The 22,074-nt window shown below is 52.8% G+C and overlaps 1 protein-coding gene across 7 annotated transcripts in view; it reads left to right on the forward strand.

Moving 5' to 3' along the window:
- The window catches only part of LOC116951848 (protein strawberry notch homolog 1-like), a 115,174-nt gene that overhangs the window by 67,085 nt on the left and 26,015 nt on the right, over positions 1-22,074 (forward strand). For 6 of the 7 annotated variants that reach the window (XM_076073913.1, XM_032970637.2, XM_032970633.2 and 3 more), the window contains 16 exons: positions 4,736-4,829; positions 6,232-6,392; positions 6,720-6,853; positions 7,309-7,399; positions 8,702-8,851; positions 9,421-9,556; positions 11,530-11,635; positions 12,168-12,321; positions 12,711-12,887; positions 13,943-14,040; positions 15,354-15,433; positions 16,867-16,923; positions 18,069-18,485; positions 19,966-20,087; positions 21,167-21,298; positions 21,789-21,924. In XM_076073913.1, the coding sequence (XP_075930028.1) occupies positions 4,736-4,829; positions 6,232-6,392; positions 6,720-6,853; positions 7,309-7,399; positions 8,702-8,851; positions 9,421-9,556; positions 11,530-11,635; positions 12,168-12,321; positions 12,711-12,887; positions 13,943-14,040; positions 15,354-15,433; positions 16,867-16,923; positions 18,069-18,485; positions 19,966-20,087; positions 21,167-21,298; positions 21,789-21,924 (2,245 nt within the window). The remainder of the gene's footprint in view (positions 1-4,735; positions 4,830-6,231; positions 6,393-6,719; positions 6,854-7,308; positions 7,400-8,701; positions 8,852-9,420; positions 9,557-11,529; positions 11,636-12,167; positions 12,322-12,710; positions 12,888-13,942; positions 14,041-15,353; positions 15,434-16,866; positions 16,924-18,068; positions 18,486-19,965; positions 20,088-21,166; positions 21,299-21,788; positions 21,925-22,074) is intronic. The other variant, XM_032970636.2, reaches the window with a different exon arrangement.

The raw sequence follows: 22,074 nt of genomic DNA on the forward strand, positions 1-22,074 counted from the left end.
TTAAACAGAGCATAAGTTCAGCCCAAGTTGTAATCCTGCTGCTGTCACATCTGTGGTGGAGCATCCAGAGTCTAGCCGACTGCATCACTGGATTAGCCTTCAGTGTGAAGCAGCAGTGGAGAGGTGACTGAATTTCCAGCACTGCAGGGGCGGAGCCAGGATTTCAGGCCGGGGTGACATTCAACAAGTTTTAATTTCAAGAATGATTAGAGAGTCAGGCTGTTGAACTAGACACCATCGGTTGGCGACACACTCTGACAATGCAGTTGCACGGAGTCCGCCAGACCGAGTGTCGTACACTTACACGCAGAATGTGACCCCTGTCACCCCCCCTGGCTCCGCCCCTGCAGCACTGACTCACTCCAACCACTAGCTCACCGACGGTCAATCACCTCCTTATCACTCTTCTATCGCTACTACTACTATAGTATTTGTTCCAGAGAACTTCACTCATTGATTCCTCCACACGTGCTGAGATCTATCAAACACTTGTTTTTCTCCATCCACAGTGTTCAACAACCAAACTGCAGGTCACAACAACACTCGCCCACTCACCCACCCACTCACCACACTGAAGGTCACAACAACATCCCCACTCATAGCGCAGTGAGCTAACCACTGTACACGACCACAAAGACGAAGATCCCCCATAAAGTCTTAACAGGCTGTTGGGGCAAGTGCTGTTAGCGAGCAACTATGAAAAGGCTAGCACGGTACACGAGGGTGTGGGTGGCCAGTACCACGCCTGACCGCCTTTGTCTCCCCAATGGTGATATTTACACACCGCACCAGGTACTCATTTGAGGTTGAGTCGACCTAGGAGAGGCCCAGGACCGGTTCAGATAATCGTCACTGGCGTTAACCGTAAGCGGGACTCGAACTCGGGGCGCTGGGTTCGTAGCGCCAGCTCGCGGACCGCTACACCACCGCTCCCCACACGCTCGCACGCCCACATGCCGTGCACATAGCACCACACGCACGGTAATCGCACTCGTACAGTGTGTACTCCCCCCCCCTCCCTCCCTGTCGTGTCGTTATAACGGGGTGCCTGGAGCTGTGGTTGGGCGGGGGATGGTCTGGGGATGTCATGTGAATCAGAGCCGGCAGTGTGTGCCGCCCGTGTTGTGCTTCCGGCCCACGTTGGCGGTGGGGAGTGTGCGGCGTGCGTGGTGCGAGCGGCGGAGGGCGGGGGCGGTCGTGGCGTGGAGGGCGTGGTTCTGCCGTTCGTGAACTGTCCAGCTTTGTTCTTGGCCCCGATCCTGCCGGTGTTTGTGGCCGGGATTTCTGAGAAGCCGGCGTTCGTCACGTTTACTCGGAACCGGCACCCCGCGGACGCCGCGTTCCGCGTTGCGTTGCCGGCTCTGGGACTCGGGTGTGCCAGAGCAGAAATCTTCGCCACCTAAGATCCCAAAACTCTTATTCGTACCGATTCACGTTTGTGGATCTTGCAATTTATATCTGCGTAGCGTCTAAATACTGCCGTGAACTCCAGACCCTCCGGAGCAAAAATAATTTGCTGCATGAACACAAATGAGTCTTAAGTCTTGACGTGAACTGGGGCAGAGGCTCAACTGCAAATGGAAGCAAAATTCCAGGCAATTAGTAGCAGATGTTGAGAAGGTAACGCCGGGTTGACTCTGGCCTCTTTGGGAAGGAGGCCTCTGTTTTCTGGAGCGGAGCGTTAACGAGCCCGGAGAGTTAACGAGCCCCGGGAGGTAACGAGCCCGGAGAGTCAAGTGAGATGAGAGGGGGAAGCAGGGGCAAGACCTCCGAGAATCTTTAAAAAAACACAATCGCCTGGGTTATTGCGTAATTCATCGTTGTTGACCGCATCTAAACGTTGTTGTGGTTTGTGACCGCTGAAGCTGCGCCACCTCGGGTGTGGTACCGACGAGTGAGATACCTCGTGCGGGCTCACGGGCCGCTGCCTCGCGTACCCCGTTTCAAACACCGCTCCCGGCTTTGCTCGCCCCCCGCGGATAATGTGCACGGAGCGATCGAAAAGACGGCCGTCTCCCTCACGTTGGACAGCAGCGGGGGGCCCTTTGATGAGCCTGGGGGGGGGGGGGCGGGGGTGGGCGTCCGGACGCCTGAAACGCCGTCTCGGTGAACTTCGTGCCCCCTCAGCTCCCCCCCTCCCGCTTCGTAGCCGCTGAGAAAAGTTAAATCTCTTTCCTTACACGCGGAAACCGTTGACGTTCGTGGTGGAGGTGATGAGCTCTTACCCCTCTCCCCCCTCTCCCCCCTCCTTTGATCAGTTGAGCAGGGAGGCAATTTAACTTTTTGAAGAGGGAAAAAAAAGAATTGTTGTCTTAACAATATGGGTAACGTAATATTTTAAGGAAACACCTAAGTTCTCCTCACTGCACTCGTACAGTGAGGGAAAAAAGTATTTGATCCCCTGCTGATTTTGTACGTTTGCCCACTGACAAAGAAATGATCAGTCTATAATTTTAATGGTAGTTTTATTTGAACAGTGAGAGACAGAATAACAACAAAAAAATCCAGAAAAACGCATGTCAAAAATGTTATAAATTGATTTGCATTTTAATAAGGGAAATAAGTATTTGACCCCCTCTCAATCAGAAAGATTTCTGGCTCCCAGGTGTCTTTTATACAGGTAACGAGCTGAGATGGGGAGCGCACTCTTAAAGGGAGTGCTCCTAATCTCATCTTGTTACCTGTATAAAAGGCACCTGTCCACAGAAGCAATCAATCAATCAGATTCCAAACTCTCCACCATGGCCAAGACCAAAGAGCTCTCCAAGGATGTCAGGGACAAGATTGTAGACCTACACAAGGCTGGAATGGGCTACAAGACCATTGCCAAGCAGCTTGGTGAGAAGGTGACAGCAGTTGGTGCGATTATTCGCAAATGGAAAAAACACAAAAGAACTGTCAATCTCCCTCGGCCTGGGGCTCCATGCAAGATCTCACCTCGTGGAGTTGCAATGATCATGAGAACGGTGAGGAATCAGCCCAGAACTACACGGGAGGATCTTGTCAATGATCTCAAGGCAGCTGGGACCATAGTCACCAAGAAAACAATTGGTAACACACTACGCCGTGAAGGACTGAAATTCTGCAGCGCCCGCAAGGTTCCCCTGCTCAAGAAAGCACATATACATGCCCGTCTGAAGTTTGCCAATGAACATCTGAATGATTCAGAGGACAACTAGGTGAAAGTGTTGTGGTCAGATGAGACCAAAATGGAGCTCTTTGGCATCAACTCAACTTGCCGTGTTTGGAGGAGGAGGAATGCTGCCTATGACCCCAAGAACACCATCCCCACCGTCAAACATGGAGGGGTAAACATTATCCTTTGGGGGTGTTTTTCTGCTAAGGGGACAGGACAACTTCACCGCATCAAAGGGACGATGGACGGGGCCATGTACCGTCCGATTTTGGGTGAGAACCTCCTTCCCTCAGCCAGGGCTTTGAAAATGGATCGTGGATGGGTATTCCAGCATGACAATGACCCAAAACACACGGCCAAGGCAACAAAGGAGTGGCTCAAGAAGAAGCATATTAAGGCCCTGGAGTGGCCTAGCCAGTCTCCAGACCTTAATCCCATAGAAAATATGTGGAGGGAGCTGAAGGTTCGAGTTGCCAAACGTCAACCTCGAAACCTTAATGACTTGGAGAAGATCTGCAAAGAGGAGTGGGACAACATCCCTCCTGAGATGTGTGCAAACCTTGTGGCCAACTACAAGACACGCCTGACCTCTGTGATTGCCAACAAGGGTTTTGCCACCAAGTACTAAGTCATGTTTTGCAGAGGGGTCAAATACTTATTTCCCTAATTAAAATGCAAATCAATTTATCACATTTTTGACATGCGTTTTTCTGGATTTTTTTGTTGTTATTCTGTGTCTCACTGTTCAAATTAACCTACCATTAAAATTATAAACTGATCATTTCTTTGTCAGTGGGCAAACGTACAAAATCAGCAGGGGATCAAATACTTTTTTCCCTCGCTGTAGACGTCGTGTTTCAGGAATATCATCTGAACTGGCCATTACGAGCCTCCGCGTACACCTGACACCATCTCATTTAAAAAATAACGGGACTACAACTGCTGTTTATTTTAAATCTGAACGAGCATTACTCCAGCTATTTCCAGTTCTGTGCTCTATCAAATGCCAGGCGGTTATGATAATAGAATTGCGGCCGATGGAAGCCCCGAAGACGTGTGTGTGTGTGTTTCGCTAACGGTGGACGTAGCCACACCCGCAGGGGCACCGGCGGCGGTTCTCCCAGCGGGCCTGCAGCGACGCGAACGCGGACCAGTGGGGTGAAATCCTTCACAGCTTCAATTCCTTTTTGGGTTGAATTCCTTGAATTGTTTATTTGAATTGCCGAGAGGGTTTTCGGAGAACTTGCACCGACACGTGCTTCACATTAATACAAGAAAAAAATAACTGCGGCGGCGAAAGTGAAATGGCAATACGAAGCCGTGTCTCGCCGGACACAACGAGCAGTCGGTTATCTCCCGCGCCTCCGCTTGCCACGGTTGGCTAGGTACAGCGCGAAAGAAGTTCAACGTACGTGCATGTCGTACAATCGGTCAGCGCTCCCCTGCTTGTGGCGCCAGCGGTGGAAACCCTGCGGTCCGACGGAGGGGAGCCAGTCGCGCGCCAATCGGGATTTGCGAGAAACCGAGCAAAGGGCGAACGCTGTCGCGTTTGCGTGTGTGTTTTGAAACGCGTATATGTACATTTTTTGTTGTTGTTAGGTGGTGGAAAAGGAGGAAGAGGTGGAGGAGGATGACGCTGACGGGGAGGATCTGGGCCACGCGGCGACGTACGCCGATTACACGCCGGCCAAACGTACGGAAGGAATCGCCGCGAGCGGCGCTGTTTGCGGTTTACTGCGGGATTTGTGTGGTTTTTTTTTCGTGCTTTTGTTTCCCAGTTATAATCGGGTCGTACGATTGGAACTGTCGTAAGACGGGAGTAACTTCCGTTAGGAGTGACGAGATGTTGACTACCTCGCCTGGTATGCAGGAGGTCGCCAGTTCGATCCCGACCCTTGACGCCTGCTGTATATGTGGAGTTTGTGTCTCTCTCTCTCCCCCGTGGTCGCGTGTATTTTTTGTGGCCGGGATTTCTACGTGACTTTACCGAAAGACCCAAAGAATACGAATTCCTGCAGTCACGAAAGCCTTAAGTCAAGGTTTTATTTACTTCAGCAGACAGGGCCCAATGAGCTGCTACGCTCTATTTCATAGACATCCTGTGACGGTACAGATGTTACACAGTACAGATCTTACTTAGTCATTGTTGCATAGGTTGCGATACAACACGGCAGGTATCAAGTACATAATAAGGATAATATAATCGGTTATTTATCCTGGAAAACCCACCCCGAGTCCAAGCATTCTTTTTTCATCAAGGTCCTGCATTGGGTTTTTATCTTGGATGTTTTCAGCCAATTTACGATGAGTGTTTAAAGGTGTGGGATGAAACCCGAGTAGCCGGAGATAACCCACGCACGCATGAACGCGCGCACGCATGCACTGATGCCTGCCAAGCACACGCTGGGCTGGGTTCAGAGATCAAACAGTGGCCGATGGAAACCAGAACGCAGGTTGGACTTGTCAACACGGGCCTAAATAGTATGTCACGTGGCAAGAAAGCTGGCAGTTTTGATCCTCAGAGCTGTGATATAGCCTGATTAGACTATTTTTTTGTGTGTGCAGTTATCGATGACCAGGCTCAGACCTTTAGGTCGATATACTTGTGGGGATCCACCTTAGTTGAACACGTAGGCTTTCGAAACGTCATACTCAAATCGTAAATGTGTACTCTCCAATACACCAGTGTGCTGAACGAGTAACTAATTGACACGTTTTTAAAGTGACAAACTTTCCTAATTGGCTGTGTCGGGCGGTGGCGAGTAACGACACATTCTCGCGATCTCACCCATTTTTTTTTATTATGGACCCAGTTTAGTCACGGGTCGATGAAAGTAAATTCAAAATCTCAGGGATTTCCAACTTCACAATTGAGCACCGTGAGATAGGGAAACACCCAGTCGTAGGCCTCGAACCTAGAATATCTGTGCTGCTTCTGTGGCCGGAGAGTGCGATCCAAACGTGAACTTGGTGTTCAGGTAGCGCATTATGAACCCCCCTGAGAGAGGGAGAGACACACGGAGACGTCGACTCGCTGTGTCATGACACGGAGACGTCGAGGCTCATGAGTGGACATCTCTCGCCTCTCTCTCCAGTGTCCATCGGGCGCAACCATCCGGACCGCGTGGTGGAGACGAGCACGCTGTCCAGCGTGCCGCTCCCCGACATCACCTACCACCTGCACATGCCCGACTACGCCATCTCCAGCGGCAAGCTCTCCGCCCTGCAGCTCGAGGCCATCACCTACTCCTGCCAGGTGCCACTCTACCTCCCCTCCACCTCTCCGCCTCCCCTCCACCCCTCCTCCGCCTCCCTCTCCGCCTCCCCTCCTCCGCCTCCTCCACCTCCCCTCCTCCGCCTCCTCCACCTCCCCTCCGCCTCCTCTTCACCGCCCCGCCACCTCCTCTCCATCCCCCCCTCTACCTCCCCCTCCACCCACTGTCAGGTCAACCCTAACAGGCTTCTGTGCTGACTCTGAGCCCCCGTCTCCTCCGCCACGTCTCTGTCTGTCTCTGCTTCGCCCCTGCGATGTCACGCGGGTGACGTGTCCGTCCGCGTGTCCCTGTCTGTGCGTTGTTTTCAGCGGCATGAGAGCATCCTTCCCAATGGGCAGCGTGCGGGCTTCCTGATCGGAGACGGAGCCGGAGTTGGTAAAGGCCGCACCGTCGCTGGAATCATCCTGGAAAACTACTGCTGCGGGCGGAAGAAAGCGCTCTGGTGCGTGCAACAACTACAGCTGCCGTTCGCCACTAAGTGGTGGTGACGTTACCAAAGCTGCTGTGCCAGGCCAGGTGCACTTTGAGGCTTCAAAGTGCACCTGGGGTGCGCACACACACACACACACACGCGCGCACATGCGCGTGCGTGTGTGTGCACAGCCTCGCACATTCACGAGCTCGTGTGCTCGCACACACTCGCAAACTTGTGACTACATGCTAACACACTAGTAAACAAGACGAAGATCCCCCGTATAGCATTACCAGACTGTTGGGGCGCTAACCACTGCACCACCGCTCCCAACAACACATTCATACACACCAACACACGCGCGGACCCACTCCAGATCAACGCACTCGTTAGCCATACGCCTCCAAATGCTCTCCAAGTCATCGCCTTCGGTTGCACCAGAGGGGGAGGGAGTTACGGAATCTGCCCCTGCGTTGTGCGTGCAGGTTCAGTGTCTCCAACGACCTCAAGTACGACGCCGAGAGAGATCTGAACGACATCGGAGCTCGCAGCATCCCCGTGCACAGCCTCAACAAGGTGCGTCGTGACCACCGCGGACTCAATAACCCCCCCCCGCCCGCACGCGGTTCGCGTCGTTCCGCGCGTGTCGTCCGACGTTTCGAGCCACGCCTCGGGAGATTCTTCGGGGAAAGCCCAATTAAGTTGCCGCGACAGACCGAAGAAATGCCCAGAGTGAAACTTCGGACATGCACTGTGGCGCTGAAAGGCCCGATAATACTTAGGAGAGCTATGCGGGATAACCGCAAAACACCTGTGCAGAAGTGTGGCACAGTGACGAGTAATCGTAATTTTTGTTGTGGTCATTTGCTTACCTTTCCTATACTTTGCACTTCAATTGTTGTTTTTCTAATGCTTGTTGTTGAACTTAGATTATTTACATTATTTGGCCACTATAAATTTCCACGCGATAAGCCACTTCGTTGAGCTGTCATTTGTCGCCAGGTCGCTTCTGAAATAAAAATAGTATTTTTTTGTCATTTTTTTACCTTTCCTATGTTTTGCACTCCTATCGTGTTTTTGTACTGCAAGATTCTGACCCGCCCCTACTGGACATCTGATGAAAACGAGCTGTATAGCTCATTGGAGGGCCTGTGACCATATTCTTGGTTCTTTCGGTAAAGTCACGTAGAAGGGAAACAATAAAATAATAAAAATATAAAACAATAAAATTCTCACGACGTTTCGTCTGCAACACAAGCAATCATCGTCAGGTGTGAAAACCACCTGATGGTGATTGCTTGTGTTGCAATCGAAACGTCGTGAGAATTTTATTGTTTTATATTTTTATTATTTTATTGTTTCCCTTCTACTTGACTTTACCGAAAGAACGAAGAATATGAAGGCCTGTGACCAGTTCACCCCGAATTTGCCCGATTTGTATCCCAGAAGCTCGGCAGGATTAATGCTGAGGGGCAGCTGTGGTTGGCAGTGTAGTGAAAAGACATTGTCATTTGGTACATGTATCCTTCTGCATTGGTGTTTCCTGGTGCTTCATCAAACTTAACTGAGCACTGTGGCAAAGTATGGTTAAACCATCTTGATGACCGTCACGGTATTGAGAGTCTTTCATTCAGCGGTGGATTTACAAAGGGCTAAATACGATTTAAACAATAACAACAAAAACCCCAAGCTTTCAAATACCCAAGTGAAACTGCCAGTTTTAAGTGTCCGTATCAATGTGACGCTGCAGACCTTGTGTCATAGGAGGTCGGATGATTCCAAATCCGTGAGCTCGGCGGCTGAATGAGCGTCTTCACGCCGCGCCAGTACGTTTTATTTTTTCACGACCGTTGACGCCTCCTCCTCTGCACCACACAGATAAAGTACGGCAGCACGGATCGGCGGATGCGGGAGGGCGTCCTCTTCGCCACGTACTCGGCGCTCATCGGCGAGAGCTTCGCCACGGGCACCATGCGCACGCGCATCAAGCAGGTGCTTGACTGGTGCGGGCCCGAGTTTGACGGAGTCGTATCCTCTTTGCCGCCGAGGCCCCGTCGCGCGACTTGCGAGCGCACGCCGCAAGAGACCCCCCCCCCCCACGCCGCGGTGCAACCCCTCCTCCCCCCGGACGTCTACTTCCACGTGTCCGGAACGGGGCGGTGTTTGGTGGAATTCATTTATTTGGTTTTGTTTTTGGGTTTGGGCCGTGTGACGATCTGGCCAAATTTGTGTCGAAAACAAAAACCCCTCCGCGACTCGACACTGTGAAGCTAATTCAGTCGTCGCGTGGTGTTACCAGCGTTTACCGACGCACCTTTTATAGTATTTAGCTGCTCTAAATTTTCACGTGATAAGCCGCTTCGTTGGGCTATCATTTGTGGCCAGGTCACTTCTGAAAAAGAGCGTATGCTCCTGCGCCCAGCGACGCGAGGTCGCTGGTTTCTCCGTTGCTTTCGTTCGGGGTTAAATCTCCCCGTGGCACGGGAGGCGGTCGCGGTTCATCGGCGCTCGGTCCCCAGCCCCCCCCACAGCCGTGCGCGGCCGCCCCGTTTCTCGCCGTGCGCCCCCCTGGATTCCTTGACCGAGCGGGCCCACAGGTGGTGTTCGACGAGTGTCACAAGGCGAAGAACCTGTGCCCCGTGGGAGCCGCCAAGCCCACCAAGACGGGCAAGGCCGTGCTGGACCTGCAGAACAAGCTGCCGCACGCCCGCGTCGTCTACGCCAGCGCCACAGGTGACCGCGGCGCCGCTACCGCACTTACTACTTTTTAAAAATATGTTATTATTCCTAGAGCCCAATGCAGAACGCTCACGTCGGGAAGAGAAACGCACAAGTCGCTTGCGAGCGAAAAACCCGGGGCCAGGTCCCCTCAGAATGGGTAACTCGGCTCACTGGCCTTCTCCCCTTGAGGCAACGATCGGGGACAGAATATGTTTAAGGAAGGGCGAGAGGATGGTGTTCTTTGCTGAACTTTTCCCAAATTCTTATTCTTCGGGGCGTTTCCCCGCCGATGTGGAGTCTGCCTTCCTGGTCCTCTCTCATTCCCCATTCCTTCCCCCGAGTCGTCGTGTTCACGGCCACTCCGCGGACGAGGAAAGATCTGCCTTCCTCGTCCTCTTTGTCTCCGCTCGTTCGGCCGCTGGGCCATATTCACGTCTGGGAGACGCATCCAGCTGCGCACCGCTGTCACGAGTAGACCGCGGCCGGAGCGTATCGATGAGTTCCCAACGAGAGTGAAACCGTGCGTGTCTCGCTTGCTGCACTATGGCGGCCGAAACGTCCAGTGGAATTATTTCGGCGAAGTCCTCTTCATAAAATTCACATTGGTCAACACAGCGCCTTGCAGCCTGCTGCTGTTTTTGTGCCCTCCCAGACACCGCGTTTGGGCCCCATGGTGTTTGAGGATGGCTTTTGCCTCTAAAACCAGTGGCATTAAGTCAGTGGACCACACCCTGCTAATGAGATTCGGATGTCAATACCTTGTTCGAACAAACACTGCTGGTTAATAGACTGAAATGTTATATTGTTTCAGCAAGGAAACAGAAGTCTCCCATGTATAATTATCAGTTGCTTTATTGAAAAGTTAAGGTTTCATCTGCAAGCATTGACTCAGAATTCGCATCTCTCGGCAGCATTATTGATGGTGTTTAGCTCTGCCCTGCTGTCCTGGAGCTCCTCCCTGTACCATGTAGACCCTCCCTTTGACTTTTAGCCCCTCCCACTGCCCCATAGACCATCCCCTTATCCCATAGCCCCACCCTTTTTCTGTGGCTGGACCTCCCTGTCGTGTGGCCCCACCCCATGCCCTGCAGCCACACCCCAAGTCCTTTAGCCACCACTCCCCGCCCTGTAGCCACACCCCCCGCCGTGTATCCACATCCCCCCGCCCTGTAGCCACACCCCCCGCCCTGTAGTCACACCCCCCGCCCTGTAGTCACACCCCCCGCCCTGTAGCCACACCCCCCGCCCTGTAGTCACACCCCCTGCCATGTGGTCACACCCCCTTCCAAGTAGCCACATCCTCAACCTTGTAGACCCACCCCACTCAGAAATGCCGAGTTACCGATTGTTCACTGTCCACCTTGGTGAAGCTGTGGGAGGAGGATGTCGCTATTCCAGCAACATCCCCCCGCAAGTTCACGTACGCGGATGATATTGCGCTGCCAACCCAAGCCCGGCCGATGGAGCACACTGATAGAGCCTTTGGGGAAAAAAAAGATCGTAAGACTCCAGAAGCAAACTTGAATAATTGGCACCTTAAACAAAAACAATTATCCAAGAGTGTCGTCTCCATCTAGCACCTGAAGAAGAAGACTGGGCAGTCTTAGCCAGGACACAGCACCACGTGCAGCGATGGGCAGGCTTGAGAGAGAGGAGAGCTGTGCCTCGGCTATGCTGTAGCCGGTGCCCAGACTGCAGAGAGGATAGTGATACATGCAGGCTGGCTGGCTTTTAAAAAAAATTACATTTCCCAGTCTAATTAACTCGACCAGTCAGTGGAGTTACGTTTCCGGAACCTGTGGACATCACCGCACAGCCGGATTATTTAGGATACGGGGTGGGGGGGGAGGCAGAATACAATGCAGAACATCACCCGCTCACCCCCCCCCCCGCCCCCCGTTAGAGCAGCGGAAGTGGAATGGAACGCAGGCGGGGGAAGGTGCGAGTGTGATATTAAGTGTGTGTGCGTCTGTCTCTTCCACTAGGTGCATCCGAGCCGAAGAACATGGCGTACATGAGCCGTCTCGGAATCTGGGGGAAGGACACTCCCTTCAACACCTTCGACGAGTTCCTGCAGTCGATTGAGAGGAGGTAGGGAATGAAAGCTGTCTATGTCACTCAGCCACACAATACAATCTGGCATTCGGTCTGCTAGTTTTTGTAATTTTGAATATTAAGAGAGCTGTTTTAAAAGTCAAAAGGTGTTCCTGAGTAAATGAGCAATGTACAGCCCACCTGTAGGTTGACTGAGCCTTAAATGAGTACCTCCCATGGTGTGTGTGAACATCAGCACCGGTGAGCTGTCAGGAGTGTTGGTGACCACACCCACGGCCTCCTCATGGGTGCTGTACTGGCCTGAATAATACGTGCTCGCTAACAACACTTGGCCCCAGTAGCGTAGCGTTGTTGGCATGGGCCCTGTGTAATTCATGGATTCGGGGGGGGCTCCCTGTTCCTCTTTCCGCACCCCCCCCTCCCCCCTGTCCCTTCTGGCCCGTGGGCCCCGTTGCAGCTGCACCGCCTGCACAGTTTGCTCGATAGCAGCGCCTCATTAGGCTGAGCATCTCTGCGTGCGTGCGTGCGCGCGCCAGTGTTGATGACCTTTCGTGTTGGGCCGTGTCAGGGGCGTCGGCGGGATGGAGATCGTGGCGATGGACATGAAGCTGAGCGGGATGTACATCGCCCGTCAGCTCAGCTTCCACGGCGTCACCTTCCGCGTGGTGGAGATTCCGCTGCCGGAGCAGTTCCGAAACGTGTACGACCGCGCGGTCAAGCTGGTGAGCGAGAGAGCGCACGACAGCAATGCTCCCTGGCGGGTCCGTCTCGCACAGATTCCGTCGATTGAGGCGCGGGAAGCCGAGTACGGTCGACTCAACCTCAAATGAGTGCCCGGTGTGGTGTGTAAACATCAGCACTAGAAAGACAAAGGTGGCTGAGCGTTGTGCTGGAAACCCAGCAACCCCTTGTGTGCGGTGCCGGCCTTCATAGGCACTCACTCACACCACTTGCCCCAACGGTCTGTAAAGGCAAATACGGTGGAGGTTCTTTTGTCTTTCATAATAAAGTTTTTATTTGTATTTACATGATCTAATCCAAAAAACCTTCATTGTTAATAATATTGGTCGCGAAGGCCTACGTGTTTAAGTTGTTTGTCTTTGCCTTGCAGTGGCTGGAGATGATGGACAAGTTTGACCGCGCGGCCAGCGTCTGCCCGGACGTGTCGCGCAAGTCGCTGTGGGGTCAGTTCTGGTCGTCGCACCAGCGGTTCTTCAAGTACATGTGCATCGCGGGCAAAGTTCAGCAAGCGGTCACCCTGGCGCATGAGGCGCTCAAGCAGGGCAAGGTGAGCCACGTGGTTAAGCGCTCGGCCCAACAACGCTGTGTACACCCGGCGGGGGATTGTTGTGTTGAGAATTTATATTGTACACTAGCTTTACGACCCGGCTTCGCCCGAGACTTGGATTCTTGTCTTGGATTAATACACGGCCTACGCGGAGGGTTGGGGTGGGGGGATGCGTGACGTCAGCGGGCACACTGCGTGACGCTGCCGCATGCGGGTGACATCACAGATGTGACGTCACCGCTCACTTGCCGTGCAAAATATACCCATTATTGCGCACACCCCCCCCCCCCAATACAAAAGTGTATTTTTATAATGTGTGCATGGTGTACAGTCTTGAAAGTACCCACATGGCAAATTTCAAGTTTGTTGCATTTCGGCAAGTACGCTAAACATTTTAAACATACACACATATTCACAAATTTCCCTTTTATATATATAGAGATAACCGGGCGAACAACTTTCACGTGAAGAAAGACAACGATCTCCTGTATAGCCTGAACAGACTTTTGGGGCAAGTGCTGTTAGTGAGCACCTACGAAGGCCGGCACGGCACGCGAGAGGGGGTGGGTTGGCCAACGCCACGCTCGACCGCCTTTGTCTCCCTCGTCGCGACGTGAACACATCGCACCAGGTACTCATTTGAGGCTGAGTCGACCTAGGGGAGTCCCAGGACCGGTTCAGATAATCGTCACTGGTGTTGGCCGTGAGCGGGAATCGAACTCCAGTCGCCGGCTTCGTAGCGCCAGCTCGCTGACTGCTACACCACCGCTCCCCACACGCTCGCACGCCCACATGCCATGCGCATAGCACCACACGCACGGTAATCGCACTCGTACAGTGCGCTAACCGCAACACAAACACAGCACATTGGTATATTTTGGAGCAGGTCCTATTGATCTGCCAGTCATCTCAGCCAGTTAACCCATTGACCTCGTGCTTGCGAGCATTCCCCACTCCACCTGCGAGCCCCAAAGCGTACCTTGCCTGGCACAGTTGTCCCTTGATGGCGCTTCCCGATGATGACGTTGTCGCGTGCTGCGTGTGCGCGACGACAGTGCGTGGTGATCGGACTGCAGTCGACCGGTGAGGCACGCACCCGGGAGGAGTTGGAGCTCGGAAACGGGACGATCGACAAGTTCGTTTCGGCAGCTGGGTACGAACTCGCAACCTACACCGTCGGTTTAACGTGTCGACAAGATCGAGGCTTCGTTACGACCGAAGCCGTAGATTCCACACCCTCTCCCCCTCCGCCAGATCTCACAGCAGCTGCTGCACAGTAGACATGCAGCATCCTCCGACATCTGTTGTGACAGCCCTCCCACCGTGTGCTCTTCAGGTCTTCTCTTCCACACAGTCGTCAGACTCGTAGAGACCACTCCAATGCCCGTGCCGACAACGGCAGCCAATTCGTACCGAATTATAGATCGTGCTCAAAAAGTCCACAACGTCTGTAAAATGATTTAATATCCGACACGCACCATCAGCGTCAGCCATTGTCTATCCATTGCTGGTCGAATGCGCCCCCTATCTATTCACCGTCTCTCACGGTCCAGTGATGCTACCATCAATATGTTTGAACTTCCTTCGCACCCTACGTAGACAACCATGCTAATTGGAGGTGCGGGGGAAAGACAACAAACTAAACACAAAAAGCAGTTCCTAATGATAACAATGAATAACCACAGTGCTGGATGACTAGAGGCAGCTGTGTGCAGCAGCGTAGCCACAGCAATGACGAAAATTCCTAATGACCTAAAAAATTCCACCACCAGCAGCCTCGTCCGATGGATATCGTCACGTCCTGCCCACGTGTCATGCCCAATCCCATTTGCCTTCTTCGATTGTCTATAGGGATGTCTGATATCTGTGTAGGTGCAGAAAGAACGTAAGAATTCAATTGAAAAAATATTAAAATAAGTATTATTGTTATTGTGTTATTTTATTTTATCAATTTATTACTTTATTCTCATTCTACGTGACTTTACCGAAAGAACCAAAGAAGATGAATCATTGCAGTCACGAAAGCTTTAAATCGAAATTTAAGTATTATTGTAATCAAATTAAATTATTCCTGCCGTTGTCCCAAGGTTTATTGAGGGTTTTCACAGATAGACTTGGTTTTTCTAGCACAGTGTGTTTAAAAAGAGTAGAAGTCAGATGACTGGGAAGTGTCAGGCATGTTTACGAGTCTATGCCGGATCTTGAAGATGCTGAATACGATCTTGAAGTTGATTTAATATTGGATTTTTGAAGGCGGTGTGTGTGCGCGCGCTGTACAGTTTACATAGATAACCAGCAGGAGGGAATTCCAGGCCTACAGGGGGCACCAGAGGGGGGTTGAATGTGGGGGGAGGGAGTCTCAAATGAAAATAATGAACGATCTCGGCCTGGTCACCAGCGACCACGCGCGAGACACCTCGGTCTCTTCTGAACGGCACCGTGTGCTTTTGCTTCCTTTCGCTGCAGTGGAGTCCTCAAGGCTCTGATCAAGAAGAATTTCCCGAGCGGAAAAGCCAGAGTACGAGCCGCACCCAAGAGGATAATAAGTAAGACCCCTGGCGCAGTGTGACACCCACCGTCGCACCCACCACGCACCGCAGGGCCACCGAGACATTTGCCAACGCCGTTGATTTGACAGCTGGATCAGTGCCGTCAGGGCCAGCGTCACACGCGAGAGGTGGTGGTGCATGGTCGGTGCCAGCACCACCACCGGTGCTTTTGTTGACTTGCCGGAAGAGGTATTTATTTCTGGCTGAGTGGACCAAGTGGTGTTTCCTGAGCCAGTGGTGGAAATTGCCCATTGCTTCAGTTAGGGATCAGTCTTGACTGTAAGGCTACCACTGTTGACTCTGAAAAGCAGTTCTCATTTTATCCACCTTGGCAAAATGATGATGATGGGCCAAGGCAAACCGTGACCGGAATTTTAAACCACGTGTAAATCAGGTTGCTATAACGACATCGCAGCCAATATGGGTGGAAAAGACACGCATCTTTGTCAGAAGCCCTGAACCAGTTGTGGAAATTCCACATTCCTCTTACAGAAATGATTATATAGGACAGATTTTTTTTTTAACCAAATTGGTACCAGTTTATGTTACGTGGCAGTTTTTGCAGTGAGAATAGAATAATTTTCTTTCAAAGTCGCACCTATTTTAGGGACCATTAAGGGATGAACACTTGCTTGACAAGGTCATACGATAGTTTGTTTAATAATATATTTTATATTTTACCCCACTGTATTTGAACCATATCTCATACTTTATCCATATAAATAGATGTCCACTTAAAATATAATGCGGTATCATTCTAGAAAACAAAACGGAGGTGAGTCTTATGTTCGGTGAAGCTGAGGGAACCTACAAACGAACTACATACACGGGGGAGGAGGTTTGTTTTGAGGTTTCCCTGCTGCACAGGAAGCACATGGCAAAGCCCATGGACCACCGTTTGGGACCGGGCCCTTCGTGAAGGCTTTCAAAAGGTAAAAGGCCACAGACCCCGCCGATTGCTTTGCTCACGCCGCTGCTCGTGGAAGGGGGGGGCCTTAACGTGAACGAATTCTAGACGGTCTTTGATCTCCTCTTCCACGTTGACCAGACGTGTTGGAAGAGGTGGGCCCTACCCACGCTTTTCCCCCCCACCTTGCCCCCACGTTGCTGCGCCCCCACCACCGCACACGTCCCTATCTGTGCCGTAGTGATTTATACTGCCCGGTGGAACAAGGCGGCAGGGGCCTTGGGAAGGGGGGAGCTTTTAGAACCTTGCACCGTCGTTTCACTGCCGAGCCGGAAGAAGGAATCAAACCGGTGACTTCTGATTCGCAAGTTCTGTGGTGGGGAGCTGGCCATTACGCCGCTCCGTGGCTGCTCCTGTGAAGGCATCCGATGCGGTTTCGATTTTTCTAAAGCATTTAAATGTGAACACATGTCGAGGATGCGGCTTTGGAAAGGGGAGGAATTCTTACTGCTTATTTTCTTAGGACAGGAGTGTGCAGATGCGTGCAGCAAGGCAGACATGAAACGAAGACGGCTCAATGGTGAGGAGTGACCCCAAGACACCGCACAGTGAAGACCGTGCCGGCCAGAGGCAGAAACGCGATGACGACGTCACCTCCTTAAAGCCCCTTGGCCGATCAACCACATCGCCAGGCCTGCCTGCTTGACTCTGTAGAGCCGAGATATCCCATCTTTAAGTCATCGATGACTCAACAGGGTTATCGATGACCAGACTAATCGGACAACGTGAACATAGTTGTGAGTAGTTAAAAAAAGAAAAGAGCAAGCCCCTCTCTCGCCTCTGTTCTGCTCCCACGTCTGTGTGTTTGTGTGTGCCGCTAGAAGTGGGGAGCGGTGGTGTAGCGGTTAGCGCGCTGCGCTACGAACCTGGCGATCTGGGTTCGATTCCCGCTCACGGCCAACACCGGTGACGATAATCTGAACCGGTCCTGGGCCTCCCCTAGGTCGACTCAGCATCAAATGAGTACTTGGTGCGGATTGTTAACATCGTCATGGGGGAAACAAAGGCGGTCGGGCGTGGTGCTGGCCACCCACCCCCTCGTGTACCGTTCTGGCCTTCATAGGTGCTCGCTAACAGCACTTTCCCCAACAGTCTGTTAAGGCTACACGGGGGATCTTTGTCTTTGCCGCTAGAAGGGTGGCGTCGTCGACATCTTCGTCGTCGTCGTCGCGCTGGGCACCGGCTTGCGTGGCAGGGGTGGGGGGGGTCCTTGCCTTCAGGAGGAAGTCGGGGCGACAGCCGTTTTTAAAGGGGGGGCCAAGGGATCGAAGGCACGCTCTAGTACGATTCATCAACACAATAGACCCACCGTCCCAGACGACGGGGGTGGTGACACAGCTGAGCGGTGGCGCCATTGCCGTTTGTTGTAGGGGTTTACTGTTGAAGCCCTCGGCCCGCCCCGGTTAATACTGCGGGCGTATTAATTGTGAAATATGTTCCGTCCGCTTCGCGGTGGACGTTCGAGATTGCGTGACGGTCCACATTTGAAAAGCGATGTGAAAATTTACCCAATTGGAAAAATCGAAGTCAGCCGACTTCACGGGGCTAAAAAAGATCTCCTCTCCGAGACGCGCGCACGTCGCATGCCGGGGCGCAACACAAACGGCTGGTTTGTTTTTGCCTTGTCCCTCCCCGCCCCCCCCCACTCCCGGCTGCACCAATCAGAGCGGTGCGGCAGGAAGGGGAAGCTGGCGCGGCTGAAGGAGGGCGCCTCGGCCACCACCGTCACGCCGGCCATGGCGGCCCTGCTGGGCTGCCCGCAGGCCCGGGACAGCGACGACAGCGGCCTGGAGTTCCGCAGCGAGGGCGAGAGCGACGACGGCGGCGCCACCGCGTCTCCGCTGCCGCTGGGCGCGGCGCCGCCGCCCCCGCTGGCGATGCCGCCGTTCGGCTCGGCGACGTCCGCGGCGGCGGCCATGATGAACGCGTTCCGTACGGCGTCCGCGCAGCAGGAGAACGGGGGGCGGACCATCAAGGTGGAGGAGGAGGAGGACGACGACGACGACGACGTCATCATCATCACGCCGGAAGACCCCGCGCGAGCCATGACGTCCGCGGCTGCCGTCCCCATTGACTACACGGGTGAGACGGGGCACCGGCGCCACGGTCGCATTTTGCTGGCGTTCGCTTGTGCATATGTACGTACTGCGTGTTGAACTTGTTTCGCGCCGTACGTAGCCAACCGTGCTAATGGGAGGTGCGGGGGGAAGGACAGCAAACTAAACACATAACGTAGTTCTGAAGAAATCATGCGTGTTTTTTTTTACTTTCGCACCGTACGTAACCAACCGGGCTACAGCTGGAGAGACAAAGGCAGCTGAGGGCCATCCCCATGGTGCAGGCCACACTGCCCCCATCGAGTGGTGTTCCAGCCTTAATAGAAGTTCGCAAACACTGCTTGCCACCTTACAGGCCTTGTGAATTATGCCGTCAAATATGAAGAAACATCGTGATTGATCATTGGCTGAAAAACTACGGTGGGCATTGCAGTGTGGAGAAGGGGTAGATCACAACGAATCCCTTCTCCCATCCGTAAATGTGTCACGTGTATCTTGTGGTAGCTGCAGTTATCACGCAGTATTCCCTGCTGCGTTGAAAAAACAATCCGTATGTACGGTGAACTTCTTTCCCACCATACGTATTGCCAACCGCGCTTCTCGGAGGTGCGGGGGAAGGACCACAAACTAAACTCATATGAGCAGTTCTAAAGAAATACTTTTCAATCTAGATTTTTTTTAAAAGTGCATAGCTCCAATGGCTTCCAGATATCGGAAGGAAGAGTGTTCCGAACGGCCGCAGAAACAGCGCATCTGAAAGCGCCCCGTGATGCGGTGGCCACCTTCTTTGTTCGACGGCCGGCCAAAAGCCGCCGCTGCTGCTACTAGGACGACGGGTTTTTGGCCCAGGCTTTCCCCGGCCGTTTTGTATCCTCGCCCCCCATGCCTCGGGCCCCCCCGCGAGAGAGGGCCATGCAGCGGGTTGCAAGCACGCGAGTCGTGCCGCCCTCCCTAGTGCTGCCCGCGTGCTGGTGCTGCCGCTGCTGCCCGTCCCCAGTCAGTCTTTGTTTAGACTGCAGGAGCAATCGCGATGAGCATTGAAGCTCTTTTTTCACAGACGGTCCAGTATGGGCACGGGGTCAGCGAGTTACAACAGCAAACGATAGCAACAAAAAAACGATAGGAGTGCAAAACAGCAAAAATGGTGAGGAAGTCGCGAATAAAAATGAATAAATCCTCCCTGAAAACTCACCTCTAATAAAATGGCCCTTTCCCAGAAGTTTTGATCGTTTACCGCTGGCTCTGTCTTATTTCCTGCTTTCCATACACGGCATCGCATTGGATTCTTTCCGATGTAATGCACCTTCGAAATGTAAATTATTATGATGAATTAATACATTAATTATATAAGTCCAATCCAAAGTAGACAAGGCAGCAAAAACAGCAACAGCAACAACACAGTCCCAGAGAACCCACACCAGACACGCAGCAGTAATCCCTCAATTAAACTGAACATTAACATTGAACTACCGCTGCTGCTGCTGCTGCTGCCGCTGCCCTGTTAGGAATGCTGTTTGAGATGAAGCAGGATCTGCTGAGGAAGGTGGAGGAGCTGACCAAGGATCTTCCCCTGAACACTCTCGACGAGCTCATCGAGAAGCTGGGAGGGCCTTCCATAGTGGCCGAGGTTATTGTTGCTCCGCACGCACACACATGCACACACCCGTTATCGACGCTTTCCGACGGAGGATGCGTGTATATAGGGCCTTGTTGGCCGTCGCGGAGATCCGTGTTCGTGATTTGGATCCGGGCCACGTGGTGGTTTTATGCCGAAAGTACTCGTCGTTAACCCTCCGTTTAAGCAAATTCGTCGTTAACCCTCCTTTTAAGCGCCGATGCATTGGATCAAATTCTGACCGATTGATCGAATTCTGAGGTTGAAAGCGGTGATGCGGCGGCCCCGTCCGTCTGTATACGGCTTGGGCACGATAGCTCTCGTGAAGTTGAACCGACCTTGGTATTGAGTTACGTTGCTGTTGGCGACTTACCCGAGAGAAAGCTGGCAAAACCGATTAAAAGACTCGCCCATCAACTTGGGTAAAAAAAACGGCGCTCAAAGGATTTACCGTGGCATTTGTGCCATGGTGGCCAAGCCCAAGCGCAGATGCTTCCCCAGGTACCCTCACGCGTGCAAAACACATTGGTGGAATTTGGTCAAACATCCTCGTGCTGAACCCTCTTTGAGAAACAATATTGAGACTCTTTCCTCAATAAATGACGTACACGCGAGTAATGTAGTAAAATATTTGTCTCGCAATTGATGAAACTATAAAACTTAACTTTTACATTTTACCAGAGAAGGCCCACTGAGCTAATAGCTCTCTTTCAGAAGCGACCTGGCAACTAATGATAGCTTATCGTGTCGACCTTTATAGCAGTGACATACTCTGAACACGTGTTGTTGATTCTAAATGTGGAGGGAATAAACTCGGAGGACGCGTAGAAAAATCCACGCGACCACAGGGAGAGAGAGAACACGCAAACTCCAAATATACAGCAGGCATCAGGGTCGGGATCAAACCCACGACCTCCTGCATACCAGGAGAAGTAGTTAATATCTCCTACCCACCGTGGCCTAATCCCAAGTGACCGGCAACCCAACTGTCACTCCCCAGGCTTGGCACATGTCGCTCGTTTCATTGAGCGTGTTCCGCAAGCTGTCCGGCCGCCTCTGACCACCCCCCGTGCGTGCGTCCGCTCTGCCAGATGACCGGGAGGAAGGGGCGCATCGTGCAGAAGGCGGACGGCAAGGTCGCGTACGAGTCACGTGCGGAGCCCGGCGTCCACATCGACATCGTCAACATCAAGGAGAAGCAGCGGTTCATGACCGGCGAGAAGGTGCGTGACCGTCGAGTGGGGGGGGGGGGGGAGGAGGAGGGGTTGTCTGTGGTCTCGTCACTGACTAAGAATGAATGAATGGATGAGTGAACGAATGAGCAGATGAATGCATGAATGAGTGAACGGGCAGACGAATGAATAGAAAAAACGACTGGCTTGAATGTTGTGAATTGATTGAAATGGTGAGCAAACCCGGCAACCGGAGTTCAATTTCCGCCCACGGCCACCAACAGCAGTGACGTTTATCTGAACCGGTCCTGGGCCTCCCCTAGGTCAACTCAGCCTTAAATGAGTACCTGGTGCGGTGTGTAAATGTTGCCACTGCGGGAGGCAAAAGCGGGGCCGGGGCGGTCATGGTGTTTGGCCACCCATCCCACTGGTGTGCCGTGTGTCGGCCTTTATCAGTTGCTACTCTAACAGCACTTGCCCCAGCAGTCTGTTAAGGCTCCACGGTGGATCTTTGTCTTTGTGTGCATGCGTGCGTGTGCAGCACGTCGCCATCATTTCGGAGGCGGCTAGCTCGGGCATCTCCCTGCAGGCCGACCGGCGAGCCGAGAACAAGAGGCGGCGCGTTCACATGACGCTCGAACTCCCGTGGAGCGCCGACCGTGCCATTCAGCAGTTCGGTACGAGGATGATGTTCATTTTAACTTTGTTTGGTTTTTCGAGTTTCGTTGTCGATTTTTTTTTGGTGTTACGGAATGATCCGCCTGCAGTTGTGTCGTCAAGACCCTCCACCGCCCGGCGTAGCGAAGCGGTGCAGCAATTGTACGAAT

This window comes from Petromyzon marinus, chromosome 44 (genome assembly GCF_048934315.1).
Source record: "Petromyzon marinus isolate PM22_M1 ecotype Great Lakes invasive population chromosome 44, UKy_Petmar_22M1.pri1.0, whole genome shotgun sequence".
Classification (NCBI taxonomy): domain Eukaryota; kingdom Metazoa; phylum Chordata; class Hyperoartia; order Petromyzontiformes; family Petromyzontidae; genus Petromyzon; species Petromyzon marinus.